General features: G+C 46.4%; 1 protein-coding gene across 16 annotated transcripts in view; it reads right to left on the bottom strand.

Moving 5' to 3' along the window:
- The window catches only part of DLGAP4 (DLG associated protein 4), a 228625-nt gene that overhangs the window by 17248 nt on the left and 190676 nt on the right, over positions 1 to 20701 (bottom strand). For 8 of the 16 annotated variants that reach the window (XM_021921087.2, XM_021921085.2, XM_021921086.2 and 5 more), the window contains 2 exons: positions 18633 to 18721; positions 17698 to 18110 (listed from right to left, as the gene is read on the bottom strand). In XM_021921087.2, coding sequence (XP_021776779.1) covers positions 17698 to 18110; positions 18633 to 18721 — 502 coding nt within the window. Of the gene's footprint in view, positions 1 to 17697; positions 18111 to 18632; positions 18722 to 18975; positions 19056 to 20701 lie in introns of all 16 variants that reach the window. The other 8 variants (XM_021921088.2, XM_031656729.1, XM_031656731.1 and 5 more) reach the window with 2 other exon arrangements.

The raw sequence follows: 20701 nt of genomic DNA, 5'->3' as shown, positions 1-20701 counted from the left end.
TATTTTTAGTAGAGACGGGGTTTCACCATGTTGGCCAGGTTGAACTCCTGACCTCGTGATCCACCCACCTTGGCCTCCCAAAGTTCTGGGATTACAGGTGTGAGCTACCGAGCCTGGCCCACAAGAAATATTAGACCTAATAAATAAGTGCAGTAAGGTTGCAAGATACAAAATCAGTATACAAAAATCAACTGTATTTCTATTACACTAACAATGAACAATCGGAAATGAAATTTAAATACTTCCAGGAAGGGCTCACTACCGGATCACTCCTGTAATCTCAGCAACTTTGGAAGGCTGAGGCGGGTGGATCACTTGAGCCCAGTAGTTTGAGACCAGCCTGAGCAATATGGTGAAATCCCATGTCTACAGAAAATTAAAAAAACAGCTGGGTATGGTGGTGTGTGTCTGTCGTCCCAGTTACTGGGGAGGCTAAGGCAGGAGCATTGTTTGAACACAGGGGGTTGAGGCTTCAGTGAGCAGCGTTCACGTCCAGACTGGGTGACAAAGGGAGACCCTGTCTCAAAAAATATATATATATTTTTCAGAGATAGGGGTCTCCTTAGGTTGCCCAGGCTGGTCACGAACTCCTGGCCTCAAGCAATCCTCCTGCTTTCAGTTTCCCAAAGTGCTGGGATTATAGGTGTGAACCACCACACCCAGCCTTTTTTCTTTCAACATTGATTATATCGGAAAAAATAAAAATTATAAAAATTTTAAAGGGTAGAAAGCATACAAATAGTGATTTCTGGGGCAGATAGGCTAGCCGTCCTCAGTATTTGTTTTCTACTTCCCCCTCAGAAATAGAACCTTTTTATTTTTGAGACAAGGTCTTGCTCTGTTGCCCAGGCTGGAGTGCAGTGGCACAGTCTTGGCTTACTGCAACCTCCACCTCCAGGCTCAAGCAATACTCCCACCTTAGCCTCCTGAAGAGCGGGGACTACAAGCGCACGCCACCATGCCTGAATAACTTTTTTGTATTTTTTATAGAGATACAAAATACAAAATTAGCCAGGCATGTTGTTTCACGTGGGGTGTTTTACATGGTGTTTCGTGGGGGTTCACTGTGTTGACCAGGCTGGTCTCGAACTTTTGGGATCCAGTGATCCACCTGCCTCAGCCTCCCACAATGTTGGGACTATAGGCATAAGCCACCGCACCCAGCCATACACAGAACTTTTGATTTTTTTTCCTTTATATCTAATAGCAACTTTATTCAGAGGAAATGAAAACACAGCAAGCCTTTAGGCATAGTGTGAATTTCTCAGGACAAAGTACTGTCAAATTTTTTTTTTTTTTTTTTCCCTGAGACGGAATCTAGCTCTGCTGCCCAGACTGGAATGCAATGGCGCAATCTGGGCTCACTGCAACCTCTGCCTCCCAGGTTCAAGCGATTCTCCTGTCTTAGCCTTCCAAGTAGCTGGGATTACAGGCGCACGCTGCCACGCCCAGCTAACTTTTTGTATTTTAGTAAAGATGGAGTTTCACCACGTTGCCCAGGCTGGTCTCGAACTCCTGAGCTCAGGCATTCCGCCTTGGCTCCCAAAGTGCTGGGATTACAGGCATGAGCCACCATGCCCAGCCAGTACAGTCAAATTAAAACTCTGAGGTATGGCATGCAAGGTACTAGAATCCTACAAGTTATACTAGGATCAGGATTGGAATACGGATTTCTGTTGTTAGCATTATGCCAGCTCTCTATAATGTGCACACTGTCTACTAAGCACAGCATAGGCTTCTGAAAACAAGTGATCTGTGTGGACCTTTTATTTTTATCTGGGCACATAGCCTAGAATCAAACATTTCCTAGACTCCCCTGCAGCAAGATATGCATAGTTATATGTCTAAATTCTGGCCAAAGGGGTGGAAGCAGAAGCAGTGGGTGGGCCAGCTTGTTCTCCTTTGCTATTGGTTCCTTTTGCTGGCTGGAATGCACTTAGGATGCTGGGATCCAGCAGCACTCTGACAGATGAGATCTTATCAATGAAAGCCAATTAATGGCATCAAACCGCAAGGGAAAAAAAAGCCTGTGGCTCCACCATCACCATCTCAGACATTCTTGAGAATGAAATAAACAGTCTTGTTTAAATCACTTTTTAGAAATGTTTTAGTGTTATTTGTAGGCAAACGTAATCCCAATTAATATAACCTCAAAACTAGTAGGGTTTGTAAGAGGAGTAGGGAGAGGAGTTAATCCAAAAAAAGGGAAGAAAGAGGAAAAAAGACACCTCAGAAAAGGAGGCTGGGCGCAGTGGCTCACACCTGTAATCCCAACACTTTGGGAGGCCCAGGTGGGAGGATTGCTTAAGGCTAGAAGTTTGAGACCAGCCTGGGCAACATAGTGACAGCCCGTCTCTATTTAAATAAATAAAATACATTTAAAAAGTACAAATCCCCCAAAATAACATGGTAAGAATAAACCTAAATATATAAAAATCACTTCATAAAAATGGACATTACCTATTTCTAAAATAAAAACCAGGAAACCAGATAAAACATAAAACCCAGGTATATGCTGACTACAAGAGACATGATTAATAAGGACAGTGAAAGGTTAAAAGTAAATGGATGGAAAGAGATATACCAAACAAACACTAATCAAAGGAAGGCTGCTACTGCAATAGTCATAATACATATAAGATGACTCTCAGGCAAACACAAACATAGATTCTGAAAAACAGAATGGATCAGTGAACATCTGCCAGGAATATTACAATTCTAAACTTGTTCCATCCAGTATCTTCAAAAATATATAAAGCAAAAATTGACAGAATTTTTTTTTTTTTTTTTTTTTTTTTTTTTTAAATTGACAGAATTTTAAGGAGAAATGGACAAACCATTTTATAGAAAGTGGTGTGATATAGACATCATACAATGAATGTTAAACAGTAAACTCAAGCTCATCTTTTGGATGAACACACCCCTTCCCCATTCCAGTTCTGCCTTCACATCTAATCTCAGTGGGCCTTGGAGTGACTGGTGAACCTCCTCTCTCCTGGACGCCAGTTTCAAATCTGCTCTCCAGAGACGTCCTATGCGTCCTCCCCACCTCCTCGCCCTGAGGTGTTGAGTCTGCTCCCGCCTGCCTCACCTCACCTCACCTCAGACATGGCCTTCCTCCTGTCCCTGTGGAGAAGCTATCTGTTCTCTACTTGGGCACTAATTCGATTCCTTCTTACCTAAGGATAACCCCAACAGTTGCCCCTTCTCTCCAGCATAAGCTCCCTTTCTCTGACAAGGTCATTCTCAACAACATATAAACATGCTTATATTGCTCCATTAAAAAAACAAAACAAGGCCAGGCATGGTGGCTCATGCCTATAATCCTAACACTTTAGGAGGCCGAGACTGGGGGACTGTTTAAGCCCAGGAGTTTGAGATCAGCCTAGGCAGCAAAGCGAGACTGCATCTCTACAAAAAAAAATTTTTTAATTAGGCAGGTGTGGTGGTGCACCCCTGTGTTCCCAGCTACTTGGGAGGCTGGGGTGGGAGGATCAGTGGAGTCCAGGAGTTCAAGGCTGCAGTGAGCCATGATCGCACCACTGTACTTCAGCCTGGGTGACAGACTGAGACCCTATCTCAAAACAACAACAACAACAAACCAGCTCTCTCCTTTGACCCTACATCCCTCCCTTTCTCTGCTTCCTTGTGCAGGAAAATCCATGCAAGTGGTCTCCAATTACTCTCCTGTTTTCTCTTCTCTTAATCCTCCTCCTATCAGGCTGCCTTACCCATGCTTCCGCCATCACCATTCCACCAAAATGGCCCTTTTTGTATCTAATGACCTCTGCCTTTCTAGATCTGGCTTGGTGAGCCCATCAGCTGCCTCTGACAACGTTCTCTCCTTGAGAACATTGTTCAGGTGGCTTCCAATTGCTCTTCCTTTGATCTTGCTGTTTATTCCTCCCTTCCCACCGCTAAGTGTTCATGTCTCTGGGCTCAGTCCTTAGACTGCTTGTCTTCTCTACATATTAGGCATTCTCATCTCATTCACTTAATCTATACTCTAGTGACTTCCAAATAGACTCTTCAAACTGGACCTATCCTCAGACTAATATATCCAACTGCCTGCTTGACTTCTCTATTCTGATGTCTAACAAAGCATATCAAATTTAACATGTTCCAAACTCCTCACTTTCCCCCAGATCGACACCTCCTATAGTTTTCCCCATTTCAGTGGCAACGCCATCCTTTTCCTCGCTCAGACTCCAAGCCATGTTTGGCTCCCTTACTCTTACCCCATATCTAATCTGTCAAGAGATCCTGTTCTATCTTCAAAACATATCCACAATCTGATTCCTCCATTAAAGTCTCTCTCACCCAGATTGTTAAATCCTCCTAATGCATCTCCCAGCTTCCACTTGTGTGCCAATGAAAGGTACATGGAGGTTCTCATCTGAATAGAGAAGCCAGATTAATCCTTTAAAAAAGTATGTCAAGTTGCAGCACTCAGAACTCTCTGATGAGCTCTTCTTGGAGTAAAACCAAGCCTTTAATAATGGCCTCTGATGGGCGGATCACTTGAGCTCAGGAGTTCAAGAGCAGCCTGGGCATCGTGGTGAAACTCCCAGCTAGGTGTGGTGGCAGGCCTGTGGTCCCAGCTACTTGGGAGGCTGAGGTGGGAGGATTGCTTGGGCCTGGCACTTGGAGGTTACGGTCAGTCAAAACTGTGCCAATGCACTCCAGCCTGGGTGAAAGCGTGAGACTCCATCTCAAAAAAAAAAAAAAAAAAAAAAAAAAAGGGGCTTCTGAGATCCCCTGTGATCTGGGATGCCCCCACTCTGACTCCCACTCTGACTTCGTCTCCCATCCCTCTCCTCTGGCTTATGGCTTCAGCCTGCTGGTGGCTTCCCTCAGCCTTGAGCATGTCAAGCACTTGTCCATAAGTCAGGTGCTGCTCCCTCTGCCTGGAAAGTTCTCTTCTCCCCAGATCTCTACAGACTTCCTCCCTCCCTCTCTCCAGGTTTCTGCTCACAGGTCACCTGACCAGGGATGCCCTCCCTGACCACCCTCAATGCAACAGCAACACCGCCCCTGCCTGTGCAGCAGACACTATACTGCTCTTGCCCTTCCTGGTTATTTGTTACTGCTTACCTGGTTACTGCTTACCACATTTGGTTATTTGTATCTCTTCCCATGAGGGGAGAGATTTTGTTTTGTTCACTGCTACATCCCCAGAAGCTACAACAGTACCTGGCATATATGGCAGGTACTCAATAAATATTTACTGAGTGAATGACGTTCAGGACCAAGGTAGAGATAGGGACCTATTATTCCACACTGTCCTGAAGCACCTTGCCATACAGTTGGACAAGATATCAATAAGAACAGACAGACAAAATTGGCGTTCTTAGCAAACAATATAATCATTTATGATGCAAACCCAAGAGAACCATGTTGGATTCTCTTGGTTGCCCGACACAAGATAAACATACAAGGATCACACATTTCTACCTACTAGCTGTGACTAATTAGAGTAAGCAATTTTTTTTTTCCTTTTTTTTTTTGAGATAGGGTCTCCCTGTCGCCCAGGCTGGAATGTGGTGGCATGATCTCAGCTCACCACAACCTCCACCTCCTGGGTTCAAGTGATTCTCCTGCCTCAGCCTCCCAAGTAGCTGGGATTAAGGTGCCTGCCATGACACCCAGCTAATTTTTGTATTTTTAGTAGAGATGGGATCTCACCATGTTGGCCAGGCTGGTCTCGAACTCCTGACCTCAAATGATCTGCCTGCCTCGGCCTTCCAAAGTGCTGGGATTACAGGCCTGAGCCACTGCGCCTGGCCGCAAATATTTTTTAAACGATCAATTTCACAAAACTCAACAAAAACTACTAAAAAGTACCAAGGAATAAATCTAATAAAAATATGCAGGAGACCAGATGCAGTGGCTCATGCATGAAATCCCAGCACTTTGGGAGGCTAAAGCAGGAGGACTGCTTGAGCCCAGAAGTTCAAGACCAGCCTGGACAACATACTGAGACCCTATCTCTACAAAAAAATCTCAAAGTTAGCTGGGCATGGTGGCACACACCTGTAGCCTCAGCTATTTGGAAGGTTGAGGCAGGAGGATCACCGGAGCCCAGGAGGCTGAGGCTGCAATAAGCCAAGATCATGCCATTGTGCTCCAGCCTGGGTGACAGAGCGAGACCTTTTCTCAAAAAACTAAATTAAATGAAAATTAAAATATGAAAGACCTTCATAGGGAAATTACTCAAACTTAGGTAGAAGGATATGATAGGATTCTTGAATAAATGGAGTGATAAAGTTGATTTATAGTTGAGAAGATTCAATGTTTTACAGTTATCAATTCTTCCCCTATTAATCTATAAGCTCACTTTACTTCCAGTTTTCATCCCAACAGAATTTTTCTGAGGAACTTGATATACAAATTATATAATTTATATTGGAAGAATGAATATACAAGAATAGTTTTTCTTTTTGCACAAAAAGGATAAAGGAGCATTCACCCCATGAGATATCAAGGCATGCTATAAAGCCATGGTAATTAAAAGTTATATTAACACAGCTGGGCACAGTGGCTCACTCCTGTAATCCCAGCACTTTGGGAAGCTGAGGCAGGCAGATCACTTGAGGTCAGGAATTCCAAACCAGCCTGGCCAACATGGTGAAACCCCATCTCTACTAGAAATAAAAAAATTAGCCAGGTGTCAGCTGGGCGCAATGGCTCACACCTATAATCCCAGCACTTTGGGAGGCCGAGGCAGGTGGGTCAGCTGAGGTCAGGAGTTTCAGACCAGCCTGGCCAACATGGCGAAACCTCATTTCTACTAAAATTACAAAAAATTAGCGGGGTGCAGTTGCATGCACCTGTAGTCCCAGCTACTTGGGAGACTGAGGCAGGAGAATCACTTGAACCTGGGAGGCAGAGGTTGCAGTAAGCCGAGATCATGCCACTGTACTTCAGATGGGGTGCCAGAGCGAGACTCTCAAACAAACAAAAAAAATTAAATAAACAAATAAATGAAAATAGTTGTATTAACACAGAAACAGCCAAAAGAGGAACAGAACAGAGCCCAGAAACACACCCCTGCATAAGTATGGAATCTGACAGATAATGACTGGCCAGCATCACTAAACACTGGGGAAAGAAAGAGACTTCAGGCAGCGAGTGGTGGCTCACGCCTGTAATCTCAGCACTTTGGGAGGCTGAGGCAGGTGGATCACTTGAGGTCACGAGTTTGAGACCAGCCTGACCAACATGGAGAAACCCCATCTCTACTAAAAATACAAAATTAGCGGGGCGTGGTGGCGCATGCCTGTAATCCCAACTGCTTGGGAGGCTGAGACGAGAAGCGCTTGAACCTGGGAGGCAGAGGTTGCGGTGATCCAAGATCGCGCCATTGCACTCCAGCCTGGGCAACAAGAGCAAAACTCTGTCTCAAAAAAAAAAAGACAAGCAATAATGTGGCAGAAAATATTGGTCATATTATAATAGGCATAGTGTAATTATCCATATATATAAAGAACTACAAATTGATTTTTAAAGTACTTTTTTTTAAAGACAGGGTCTCACTCTGTTGCCCAGGCTGGAGTGCATTGGCACAATCATACCTCACTACAGCCTTACTCTCCTGCACTCAAGCAATCCTCTAACCTTAGTCTCCTGAGTAACTGGGACTACAGGTGTGCACCACAGTGCTCAGTTAATTTTTTATTTATTTTTATTATTTATTTTTTTGAGATGGAGTCTAGCTTTGTCACCCAGGCTGGAGTACAGTGATACGCTTGGCTCAGTGCAACCTCTGCTTCCCGGGTGTAAGCGATTCTCTTGCCTCAGCCAGCTGGGATTACAGGTGCCTGCCACCACACCCAGCTAATTTTTGTATTTTCGCTGTGTTGGCCAGGCTGGTCTTGAACTCCTGACCTCAGGTGATCCACCCGCCTCGGCCTCCCAAAGTGCTGGGATTTTAAGCGTGAGCCACCGTGCCTGGCCAATTTTTTTTATTTTTTAATTTTCATTTGTAGTAGACATGAGGTCTCGCTATGTTGCCCAGGCTAGTTTTGAACTCCTGAACTCAAGGAATCCTCCCACATCAGCCTCCCGAAGTGCTGGGATTAAAGGCATGAGCCACCATGCCCAGAGGATTTGAAAAATACTGAGAATCCAACAGAAAAATGAATAGCGTATACAAGTAATTCACAGGAGTAAAGTTTGAATGGCCAATATAAATATGCACAGCTTCTCTAGTAACCAAGTAAATGTGAAATATATCAACTGGTTTTAATTTTCCACTTATCAAGTAAGTGATTTAAAGTCCAACAAGATCAACTATCAGTAAGTATACTAGGGAAATGGCAATTTTCAAACACTTGGTGTAAGGATAAACTGATATAACCTCTTTGGAGAGCAATCAGGCAGAATTTATTAAAATATGTGTTTCCTCCCATCCAGTGATTCTGTCCAAGATAAGTACTCCAGAGAAATTCTCCCATGTCGTGGTAGAAAGATACGCACCAGTGTTGATGAAACGCTGAAAACACCAAAACGGCCTGGGCGCAGTGGCTCACGCCTGTAATCCCAGCACTTTGGGAGGCCCAGGCAGGCGGATCACCGGAGGCTGGGAGTTCGAGACCAGCCTGACCAACATGGAGAAACCCCATCTCTACTAAAAATACAAAAAATTAGCCGGGTGTGGTGGCACATGTCTGTAATTCCAGCTACTTGGGAGGCTAAGGCAGGAGAATCGCTTGAACCTGGGAGGGGGAGGTTGCGGTGAGCCTAGATCACACCATTGCACTCCAGACTGGGTAACAAGAGCTAAACTCCGTCTCAAAAACAAACAAACAAACAAAAAAAACACCCCGAAACACCATTAGGAAAATGGTCAAAGAGAATGTAGTATATGTGTATGAATTTAACAGAAATGAACTAGATCTCTATGTATCAAAGTAGACAAGAGTGTTCAAGACATAGCGTTCAAAATAAAATTGTTCTTTTAACTGCAGCTTAACAGTTTTCTGAAGGCCCCAACAGTCTCTCCTGTCCCTCTTCCTCTTCTAGAACCTTGATACTTCCCTGTGAAGTATCATAGGTAGGGTCTAATACTCCCCTCCTTCAACCTGAAGCCCTGCCTTGGGCTTGTGACTTGCTTGTAGCACAATCAAATACAGTGAAGGAGTTACCAGGTGACTTCCAGAGCTAGGTCAGAAAAGGTGATGCAGCCTCAGTGTTCAACACATACTTGGGTCTGGAGCCACCACGGGAAGGCTGTCATGCTGCGAGGGAGCAAAGGCAGGTGGAGGGACATACACAGGGGCTGTGGCTGGCTGTCCTGGCCTTTGAGTCATCCTTGTCTAAGTGCCAGGCACACACCTTAACTACCTTTAGGTAATTCCATCCCTCAGGTGTCATGTCACCCCCAGCCCTTGAGCCTTCCCATCTGAAGCCCCAGGCTTTATGGAGAAGAAACAACATGTTCCTGCCATGCTCCTTCTGAACTGCTGACATAACAGAATCCATGACCATAATAAAATGGTGGTTTCATGCCATTAGGTTTGGGGTGACTTGTTATGCCCTTCGTGCTTCTGTGCCTTTGCTCCCTCCATCTGGAATGCCTTTCCTCTCCCCGAGCCTGCAGATCCTCTCTGAGGCCCAGCTACGAATGGTATCTCCTTGGTGGAGTTCCTCACAGACGTAAGAGGGGTGACCTTAAAACTTGTGGCCATGGCTGGGCGTGGTGGCTCACACCTGTAATCCCAGCATTTTGGGAAGGCGAGGCGGGCAGATCACTTGAGGTCAGGAGTTCGAGACCAGCCTGGCCAACATGGTGAAACCCCGTCTCTACTAAAAATACAAAAATTAGCTGGGCGTGTTGGCACGTGCCTGTAATCCCAGCTACTCAGGAGGCTGAGGCACGAGAATCACTTGAACCCAGGAGGCGGAGGTTGTGGTGAGCCGAAGAAGTCGCGCCACTGCATTCCAGTCTGGGCAACAGAGTGAGACTCTGTCTCACAAAAACATAACAAACAAACAAAATACCAAAAAATTAACTTGTGGTCACAAGTCAGGACCTTGAGTGGATGTACAGAATTTAATCAGAGAGCCTTGTTGTTTTAATAAAGAATATCATTCTTAAGAGACAGGAAACATTATTCACAACAGCCAAAAGGTAGATGCAATCCACCCATCTATTGGCAAATTAATAGATACATAAAATATGGTCTCTACATACAATGGAATATTACTCAGCCTTAACAAGGGAGAGAATTGTGACACATGCTATGGATGAACCTTGAAGACATTATGCAAAGTGAAATATGCCAGTCACAAAAGAACAAATGCTGCATGGTTCCACTTACATGAAGTAGCTAGAATAGTCAAACTCACAGAGACAAAGTAGAGTGGTGGCTGCCAGTGGCTGGGGGGTAGGAGGGAATGGGGAGTCAGTGTTTAATGGGCACAGAATTTCAGTTGGGGAAGACAAAACAAGTTCTAGAGATGGACGGTGGTGATGGTTGTACAACAATGTGAATTTAATTAATGCCACAGACTGTACACTTGGTTGAAATGGTAATTTTCATGATACATATATTTAACCACAATTCAGAAAAAGAAATTGTCTGAAAAGAACATTGTCAAGTTTAAAGTTCTTCAGGTTTAGACAAGAGGGCAATGCAAAATCCAATCAAGACAGGCAGCCATCTGGGTGGGTGGGCACTGCTGGGTTCCCTGAGCAGTCAGAATACGTATTTTAGATAAGGGACATGAGCTATGTGACTCCATCTGTCTGTAAGCTGCAGTAAGTGCTACAGGGCTATGGAAAGGGCTCCCTCTAGAGTGTTCAGCTGCAAGAGTTGTGGTGTGGTTATCCAGAAACATCACGAAAGACCCCTTCCCTCCCAGGTAGACAGGAAGGTAATACCAATATTGTTTGGCATGACATAATTTCCTTTGCAGGTAAACATCTTCTTGCTCTAGAAATAACTATAATTAATATAGTAAAGGAAAGTTAAAGGGAATCAAACCCACAGAATCATCCTATTGGCATGAAGCAATCTGTGCACCCTGCCCCAGGCTTACTGTCTCAATCTGTGCTATTCAATACAGCAGCTACTAACCACATGTGGTCAGTAAGCACCTGAAATGTAGTTTGTCTGAATTAAGATGTGCTGTAAGAGTAAAATATACACTAAATTTTAAAGACCTACTATGAAAAGGAATATAAAATATTGCAATAATTTTATATTGAATATATGCTGAAATACAGGTGACCCTTGAACAACACAGGTTTGAGCTGCACAAATCTACTTATGTATCAATTTTCTTCCCATCTGCCACCCCTGAGACAGCAGGACCAACATTCCTCCTCTTCCCCATTCCTCTTCCTCAGTGTACTCAGTGTGAAGACAAGGATGAAGACCTTTATGACGATGCGCTTCTACTTAATGAACAGTAAATATATTTTCTCTTCCTTATGATTTTTTCCTTTTGAGACAGGGTCTCACTCTGTCACCCAGGGTGGAATGTAGTGGCCCAATCTTGGCTCACTGCAGCCTCGACCTCCTGGGCTCAAGCAATCCTCCCTGCTTGTCAGCCTCCCGAATAGCTGGAACAACAGGCACATGCCATCATGCCTGGCTAATTTTTATATTTTTGGTAGAGATGGGGGTCTTGCTATGTTGAACAGGCTGGTCTTGAACTACTGGGCTCAAGAGATACTCTCGCCTCGGCCTCGAAAAGTGCTGGGGTGCTGGGATTACAGGCTTGAGCCACCACGCCCAGCCTAAAACCACTATTCTAAGATGGGTTCCATAGAAAGCCTACTTAAAACAAGCTCTGCCCACACAAAACTGCCAGTCAGCTTCTCAGTGCCTCAACTGTTTATCTTAAATTTATATTAATATATGCTCATAATTTTTAAAAAAACGTGGAGAGACAAGCAACAAAAGGAAAAAATGGATTTCATCAAAACTAAGAAACTTTGTGCGTCGGCCAGGCGTGGTGGCTCACACCTGTAATCCCAGCAGTTTGGGAGGCCAAGGCAGGCAGATCATGAGGTCAGGAGTTCGAGACCAGCCTGGCCAGCATGGTGAAACCCCGTCTCTACTAATAATACAAAAAATTAGCCAGGCATGGTGGCACGTACATGTAATCCCAGCTACTCAGGAGGCTGAGGCAGAATTGCCTGAATCCAGCAGGTGGAAGCTGCAGTTAGCCGAGACGGCGTCACTGCACTCCAGTCTGGGCAACAAAGCAAGACTCTGTCTCAAAAAAAAAAAAAAGAACCTTTGTGCATCAAAAGTCACCAGGAAGAAAGTGAAAAGAATGGGAGAAAATATCTGCAAATCATATATATGATGAGGGTCCAGCACCCAGAATATATAAAGGACTTACAACTCAATAACAAAAAGACAAATCACCCAATTAAAAAATGGGTAAAGGCCTTGGCCACTTCTTCCAAGAAAACATACAAATGACCAACAGACACATGAAAAGATGCTCAATGTCATAAGGGAAATACAAATCAAAATCATAATGAGATACTACTTCATCTACTTCATAGCCGTTAGGATGGCTATAATTTTTTTAAAAGACAGAAGACAAGTTTTCGTGAAGATGTGGAGAAACTGGAACCTTCGGGCTTTGCTGGTAGGAATATAAAATGGTATAGCTTCCATGGAAAACAGTTCAGCAGTTCCTCAAAAAGTTAAACATAGAGTTACCAGATAACTTAGCAATTGCACTCCCCAAAGAATTAAAAACAGGGACTCAAACATGCCCATCTTCACAGCTGCATTACTCACAATAGCCAAAAGGTGGAAACAATCCAAGTGCCCAGCAATAGATGAACAAAATGTGGTATATACTGTACACATAATGGAATATTACTCAGCCACAAAAAGGAAGTTCTGATACATGCTATAACATGGATGAACCTTGAAAACATGCTAAACACAAAAGGACAAGGCAAATTTGTAGACACAGCAAGTAGAGGATACCAGGGGCTAGCCAGAGAGGATAGTGGGGAATTACTGTTTAAGGGGCAGATTTTATGTTTCAGATGAAAAAGTTTTGGAAATAGATGGTTGTGATGGTAGCAATATTGTGAATGTAATTAATGCCACTAAATTGCACACTTAAAAACAGTTAAAAGGTAAATTTTATATGTTGTTTTACAACAAAAAAGGAAAACAAAAATAGAAGTTTGACCTAGCATTTCTACTCCAAAAGAAATGAATATACATCCATACAAAAACTTGTACATGAATATTCTAGCAGTATTATTCATAATAGCCAAAAAGTACAAACAACCCAAATGTCCATCAACAGAAGAATGGCCAAATAAAATGTAGTGTGAAATGAAATATTATTCAGCAACAAAAAAGAATGAAATACTACATATGCTACAACATGGATGAATCTCAACATGCCAAGTGAAAGCCAGACACAAAAGGCCATATATGGTATTATTCTGTTTATATAAAATGTCCAGAATAGGCAAATCCACAGAGACAGAAAGATTAGAGATTGCCTAAGGCTGCAGGAGCGGCTCCTAATGAGTAGAGAGCATCTTTTTGGGGCGATGAACATGTTCTTAAACAGTAGTGATGGTTGCACCACACTGTGAGTACACTAAGTGCCATTGTGAGTTTATTAAATGTGTACTTTAAAAGGGTGAATTTTGAGGTATGTGAATTTTTTTTTTTTTTTTTTGAGATGGAGTCTTGCTCTGTCGCCCAGGCTGGAGTGCAGTGGCCAGATCTCAGCTCACTGCAAGCTCCGCCTGCCGGGTTCACGCCATTCTCCTGCCTCAGCCTCCCGAGTAGCTGGGACTACAGGCGCCTGCCACCTCGCCCGGCTAGTTTTTTTGTATTTTGTAGTAGAGACGGGGTTTCACCGTGTTAGCCAGGATGGTCTCGATCTCCTGACCTCGTGATCCGCCCATCTCGGCCTCCCAAAGTACTGGGATTACAGGCTTGAGCCACCGCGCCCGGCCGAGGTATGTGAATTATATCTCAGTAAAGCCATTATAGGGCAGAAGAAAAAGAGAAAAGAAAAAGAAAACCTTCCAGAAAGTCCAACAAAAAGACATGAGGAAGAAAAGGTGAGAGCCTGAGGATCCACCCAGCAGGTACAGCAACTGACTGACAGAAATTCCAGAGCCAGACAACAGAACAAATAGAAGTGAGAAAATTACTTTTAAAAATTAATACAAGGTGGCCAGGCACAGTGGCTCACAGCTGTAATCTCAGCATTCTGGGAGGCTGAGCCAGGCGGATTATCTGAGGTCAGGAGTTCGAGACCAGCCTGGCCAACATGGTGAAACCCCATCTCTACTAAAAATACAAAAAATTAGCCAGGCATGGTGGTGCACACCTGTAATCCCAGCTACTCGGGAGGCTGAGGCAGGAGAATCACTTGAACCCAGGAGGTGGAGGTTGCAGTGAGCCGAGATCACGCTACTGCACTCCAGCCTGGGCAACAGAGCGAGACTCTGTCTCAAAAAAATAATAAAAAAAGATGGAGTCTTTAAGATTCTGAGGGAAAATTATTTTTAACTTCATATCATTTTTATATTTGCATAGAAATATACAAATTGTATTTACGTATAAATATATTATTATTTTTTTAGACAGGGTCACGTTCTGTCACCCAAGCTGGAGTGCAGTGGTGCCACAGCTCACTGTAGCCTCAACCTCCAGGGCTCAAGCAATCCTCCTACCTCAGCCTCTTGAGTAGCCGGGACTGCAGGTGGCCACCACCACACCTGGCTAAGTTTTAAAAAATGTTCTGTAGATATAAGGTCTCACTATGCTTCCCAGGCTGTTCTTAAACTCCTGGGCTCAAGTGATCTGCCCACCTTAGCCTCTCAAAGCACTGGGATTACAGGCATGAGCCACCATGCCCGGCACCTTTTTTTTTTTTTTTTGAGACAAGATCTCATTCTGTTGCCCAGGCTGGAATGCAGGGCTCAATCATAGCTCACCACAGCCTCAAACTCCCGGACTCAAGTGTTCCTCCTGCCTTAGCCTCCAGACTAGCGAGGACTGCAGGCATGTGCCACCATGACCAGCTAATTTTTCTTTTAAAAAAAAAAAAGTTTTAGCCAGGCGCGGTGGCTCACGCCTGTAATCCCAGCACTTTGGGAGGCCGAGGTGGGCGGATCACAAGGTCAGGAGATCGAGACCATCCTGGCTAACACAGTGAAACCCTGTCTCTACTAAAAATACAAAAAATTAGCCAGGCGCGGTGGCGGGTGCCTGTAGGCCCCGCTACTCAGGAGGCTGAGGCAAGAGAATGGCGTGAACCCAGTGGGTGGAGCTTGCAGTGAGCAGAGATCATGCCACTGCACTCCAGCCTGGGCGACAGAGCAAGACTCCATCTCAAAAAACAAACAAAAAAAAGTTTTGTAGGCTGGCTGCAGTGGCTCATGCCTATAATCCCAGCACTGTGGGAGGCCAACCCAGGAGGATGACCTGAGCCCAGGAGTTTGAGACCAGCCTAGGCAACACAGGGAGACCTTGTCCCTATAAAAAAATTTAAAAAATTAGCTGAGCATGGTGGCACTCTGTGGTAGACCCTTGCTACTCAGGAAGCTGAGGCGAGAGGATTACTTCGGCCCAGGAGTTTGAGGCTGCAGTGAGCTATGCTTATGCCACTGTACTTCCAACCTGGATGACACAGTGAGGCCATGTCTCTTAAAATTTTTTTTTAATTTAGCAAATGGAGCGTATTTTTAAAATGTGGCAACAGGACAAACTGTTTTAGGAAAAACAAAATGTAAAAAGAAGAAAATGCAATAATAATATACTGTTAAGTTCTGCAATAAACAATTTTACACACTCAGTAAACAGAAACACTGATTACTATTTAACCATAAAGTGTGATGTATACAGAGGGTGGGGGAAAGGGAGATAGAGGTTGTGTGAGAGCTAAACACTCATCTATGCCTATGGTAACAGGAAATTAATAGAAATGATTAATTTTAAAGAGGAAATATAAGGTAATCAGTCACATTTTAAAAAACATACATGAAGGCAAATACCAGAATATATAGCTAGTAAAAACTAAAGGTAGGGTGGTGGGCTGGATATTTTCTCTTAGAAGACTTTTTTTTTTTTTTTTTTGAGATAGAGTCTCGCTCTGTGGCCCAGGCTGGAGTGCAGTGGTCCGATCTAGGCTCACTGCAAACTCTGCCACTCGGGTTCACGCCATTCTCCTGCCTCAGCCTCCCAAGTAGCTGGGACTACAGGCACCCGCCACCACGCCCGGTTAATTTTTTGTATTTTTAGTCGAGATGGGGTTTCACATGTTAGCCAGGATGGTCTCCGACCTCCTGACCTCGTGATCCGCCTGCCTCAGCCTCCCAAAGTGCTGGGATTACAGGCGTGAGCTAATGCGCCCGGCCTTCTCTTAGAAGACTTTTAATGCTCTCTGATCCCTGTCTCTGTTTTGATTTTTTAAAATAATTTTCTTGTAAAAAGTTACTAGGTACTTTCCTCACAACACTTCCCCTGCACTAGTGGGTGTGACATCAAAGCTGGGAATTGGCCTAGAGGACAGTGAAAACAATGACTCTGATGAGCCTTCTGCATCATCAAAGGCTGCTGTCCTCAGGGCCCCTCCATCATGTATGGGATGTGGGTCAACACCATTTGGACACTCTGAAGACCTGTCCTTCCTGAGTGTGGAGGAGTAGCTCAATGGGAACCAGAACCTCGGGTGAACCAGGTGGGTGCAGGTCAACAGCCTGAAGCTGCCCAGGACCTCCCTTCCACCACCCAATCCCCCTTCAACCACCTTTGAATCTAGGTTCCCTACACATGTCTAGCACTTTCTTGAACTAACTTCTCAAAGGAATTTCTGGAAATTGGCATGATATAGGTAGAAACATAAGTGGGAAATAAAAGCATAACTTCTTCACGCCCTGTTGAGACCCAGTTGGATCCCTGGTACTTGGCACACAGGAAGCACTCAGGAAGAAGCTGTTGGCTGAGTGTGGTGGCTCACGCCTGTAATCCCAGCACTCTGGGAGGCAGAAGCGGGTGGATCACCTGAGATCAAGAGTTCAAGACCAGCCTGGCCAACATGGTGAAACCCCGTCTCTACTAAAAATACAAGTCAGCCAGGTGTGGTGGCACGTGCCTGTAGTCCCAGCTACTAAGGAGGCTGAGGCAGAAGAACTGCTTGAACTTGGGAGGCAGAGGTTGCAGTGAGCTGAGATCGTGGCACTGCACTCCAGCCTGGGTGACAAGAGCGAGACTCCATTTCAAAAAAAAAAAAAGGAAGTTCTTGAAGTCATAATTAGGCTCCCACTTTTCTCTGTGTCAGGCCCTTTACATGCACGACCACATTCAACCCTTACAACATGCTCACATAGTGAGCAGAGGATTAAATCCATTTTACAGATGAGGAAATGGGGGCTCAGAGTAACCTGACCAAGGTTACTTCACTACTAAGGGAGGAGCTAGGATTCAAACTCAGGTGTGGGTGACCTCACAGCCTGCACAACAAGCAGCTATCACCAGCAACCCTTTCTGAAAAGAGGTTTGGTTCAATAGGTGGATGGACGGAAGAATGCGAAGAAAGTAAGGAGGAGCTCAAAAACTAGCCCAAGAAGAGAACCTAAGAGACCCTCCCCCCTCAGAAGTTCGGAAGCTGCCGGCCACCAGCTGGAGAACCAGCTGTGAACACCTTCTACCCTTGCCCAAGGACCATCCGTGTGGCACCCACCTTCTTCAGAGAGGTTGTTCTCTTTGGTCTCCTTGTCCATCTGGCAGCACCAGCCTTCTAGTCGCTCCGTTTCTGCCTGCAGTAGCTTTAGGAACCAGTAGCCGTCTCGGCGGCAGGCCCCTGGCTGTGCTGGCTCTGCTGGGGAGCTGGAGGAGGTCTCAAGCCAGGGGTCGGGTGGGGGCAGCGAGGACGCCTCTAGGGCAGGGTCGCTGTTGTCTCCATAGGAGAGGTTGCGCTTGATCTGGGCAATCTTGGGGGCCTGCCGGGGACCGGCATCGATGCTGATGGAGTTGGGGTGAGGGGTACAGTCCGGGAGGCTCCTCTCAGATGACTTACAGCTTGAGTCATTGGCATCCTGGGTATCCGAGTCTGTGTCCCGTCGGGAGGACATACTGTGAGAGGGGACGCTGCTTCTGTGGGTAGGGGGTGGATGGGGTGGGGACAGGAAGGAGTGAGTCACCAAGAGGGCCAGAGACCAGAGGCCGCCTTGACCCGGACACACGGGAGACAGAGAAACGGATGCATCATCTGCTCACCATGCGCCTGAAGCGGGTCCCACAGCCCCCATCTCATTCTTGGCTCAGCCCTTGCCCCATCCCGCCCAAGCCCACACGCACACACACACGAGGACAAGGTCATAAGGTTGCCTGTTTACTGCAGTGGGGCCAGGAAGACCACCAGCATCAGGGCAGCTGAGGCCATGTCCCGGCCCAGCCGTGGCCCCCGTGGGTGACTGGTCTCACAGAGCAAGTGCTCATCTGTCCACCCGCCCGCCCCTGCCCAGCCTCCCATGCCTGGGCCACCACCCGCAACCCAAACCCAGCTTGGTTATTAGAAATCCAGCAAGGAGAAGTGGGTTAGGGAGAGCAGGAGAGGTGAGAGCGGAGGGAGGGAGAGGAGAGGGGAGAAGCAGCCGCCACCTCTGTCCGACTTACCGCCAGTCGTCCTCTACCTGAACCCCGATGGACTGGAATTTGGTAGCGGGACTGGGCTCCTCTTTTGGCACTGGCTGAATGCAGTCAACCTTATTGAAGGACAACGACAGCAACGGCACGGAGACAAAGACAAAAATAAAAAACAAACACCACACTTGCTGCTGAAATTCACATTAGTGGGACGACGCAAACGGACGTGTGGACAGACAGACACGAGGCATGCGGACACTGCACGTGGGCCCAAGGCCGGACCAGGTTAAGCCGGGCACTGCTCATTCGCGTGGAGGCGGGCGGGCAGGTGGATGGGAGGTGGGATGGGGTGGAGATGACTGGCTTTCCCTACTCTGAGGAGGGTGCCATCACATCGATCGCTTTGGGTCCGTTGTCCTCCGAGAGGTGGGAACCGTTCCTTCTAGTCCTCTCCTTCACACGCATCAGAGAGAAAAAAAAAGGACGACGAAAGAGAAAGAAAACACACACACACACAAAGCCACAGCCGTTATCTGGTGTAGTTGAAGCTGGCGGCTGTCTTGAGGCAAAGATCACTCCCCAAACCCTGTGGTGGAAGCCTGGAGGGCAGGCCAGAGGTGCCTGCACTAAGGGCAAACCCTGGACAGCAGTTCTAGATTCAGAAACTGCCACCCAGACAGGAGCCACTGAAGTCCCTGGGCATTATTCATACTTGGCTGAGGTTACCTTTAGCACTGGGTAGCCCTGCGGAGCAGCAGGAAGGACTGGGGTCAGGGCCAAGTGGAAAGCTGTCACTCCCTCCACTCCTGTGAAGTGGAAGGAACAGGACAACAGTGATGCCCCGCGCCTGCCTTTCTTCTCCGGGACAAAGGTGCTGGGCCACAGGGCAGCCAGGCCAGCCTTCCTATCATCACTCAAGAATGAGGGAGAACCCACACTCAGCCTAGGGCATGAGGCACCAAAGGGTTCAGGGAATCCTCAGAAACTGGGGACTCTTCAGTCTCTTGGCCTTGTGGAGAGAAGTAGGGGCCAGGGAAGCTTTCTGGGACAGGGATGCAGCCACATTTCCCCTCGGCAAAAGCCGGCTCAAGGAATGCAGCATCACTGGATCTCCAAGGAGCTGCAGTGAGAGCAAGAATGGGGCTGGGGTGAATCCAGGGAAAGGATGCCCAGGACAGGCCTAAGAGAGTCCTTATCCCAGTGCCATTTTCTGGGTGAAAGGAATCAAGGGTAGTCCTAACTCTTAGGCTTTCCGGGAAGATAAAAGCATCTGGTTTGGCCAAAAAGAGGGTGGGGCTGCCCAAAGATATGGGTGGTCAGGACCAAGGGTCAAAGATCAGGCTACTCTCTGTGTTTCTGAGAATCCCACCTGCAGGGCAGGGTCTGGACACCTAAGAAGCCCAGAAAACAGACAGCAGAGTCTCCTGGCCAACTCTCTCCCTGTTTGTATGTGGGGAAGCAGAAGCCTAGAGCTGCCTCTTGGAGGAAACAAGTCCAGGCAACTGCAAGAAATTGCTCAGTAAGCCTTCTCTGTTCCATTCAAGCTCCAGTTTGTGTCCCACGCTCCTGCATTTCAGTGCTTTGTTATCAGCTGGGCCACATCCAATTGCTCAGGGGTGGCTGGAGGAGTCCCCTGCAGCCTGTGCCACAACACACAACGCCTCGTCCTCCCTGACTCACCCCCTGGGCTTGGAGGGGGCCTGTCTCCCTGCTCACCCTCACCCACTGTAGCTGCCCCTTCCTCACAGCTCTGAATGTGCCCTAGTTTGGTCTGCAGGTCCAGCCAGGGCAGGGAGAGTCCACTCAATCTGGATTTAGACAAACTCTTAAAAACTACGAGGCAAGGCCCAAGTTTCCCCAGCTCAGCAAACAAGACAGATTATTGATATCGGGTGCATGCAGGAGTGCAATGAAGCAGTGGAGGGGAAGCTGGCACACCTGCCCTGCGGTGTGCCACGGCTATGGAGGGCCTGCTGACTTTGGCCACCTAGCCCTGGAGGAATCATCGCCTGGACCCTATCCCATGGAGGGAGGCATTGAGACCGGTATCACCTTTCTCAATGACATGAGCCTGGTCCCTCAAGCCACCTACCTGTCCC

Source organism: Papio anubis, chromosome 16, assembly GCF_008728515.1.
Source record: "Papio anubis isolate 15944 chromosome 16, Panubis1.0, whole genome shotgun sequence".
Lineage (NCBI taxonomy): Eukaryota > Metazoa > Chordata > Mammalia > Primates > Cercopithecidae > Papio > Papio anubis.
Note: the sequence above shows the minus strand (reverse complement) of the source record. Positions and strands in the feature narration are given on the sequence as shown.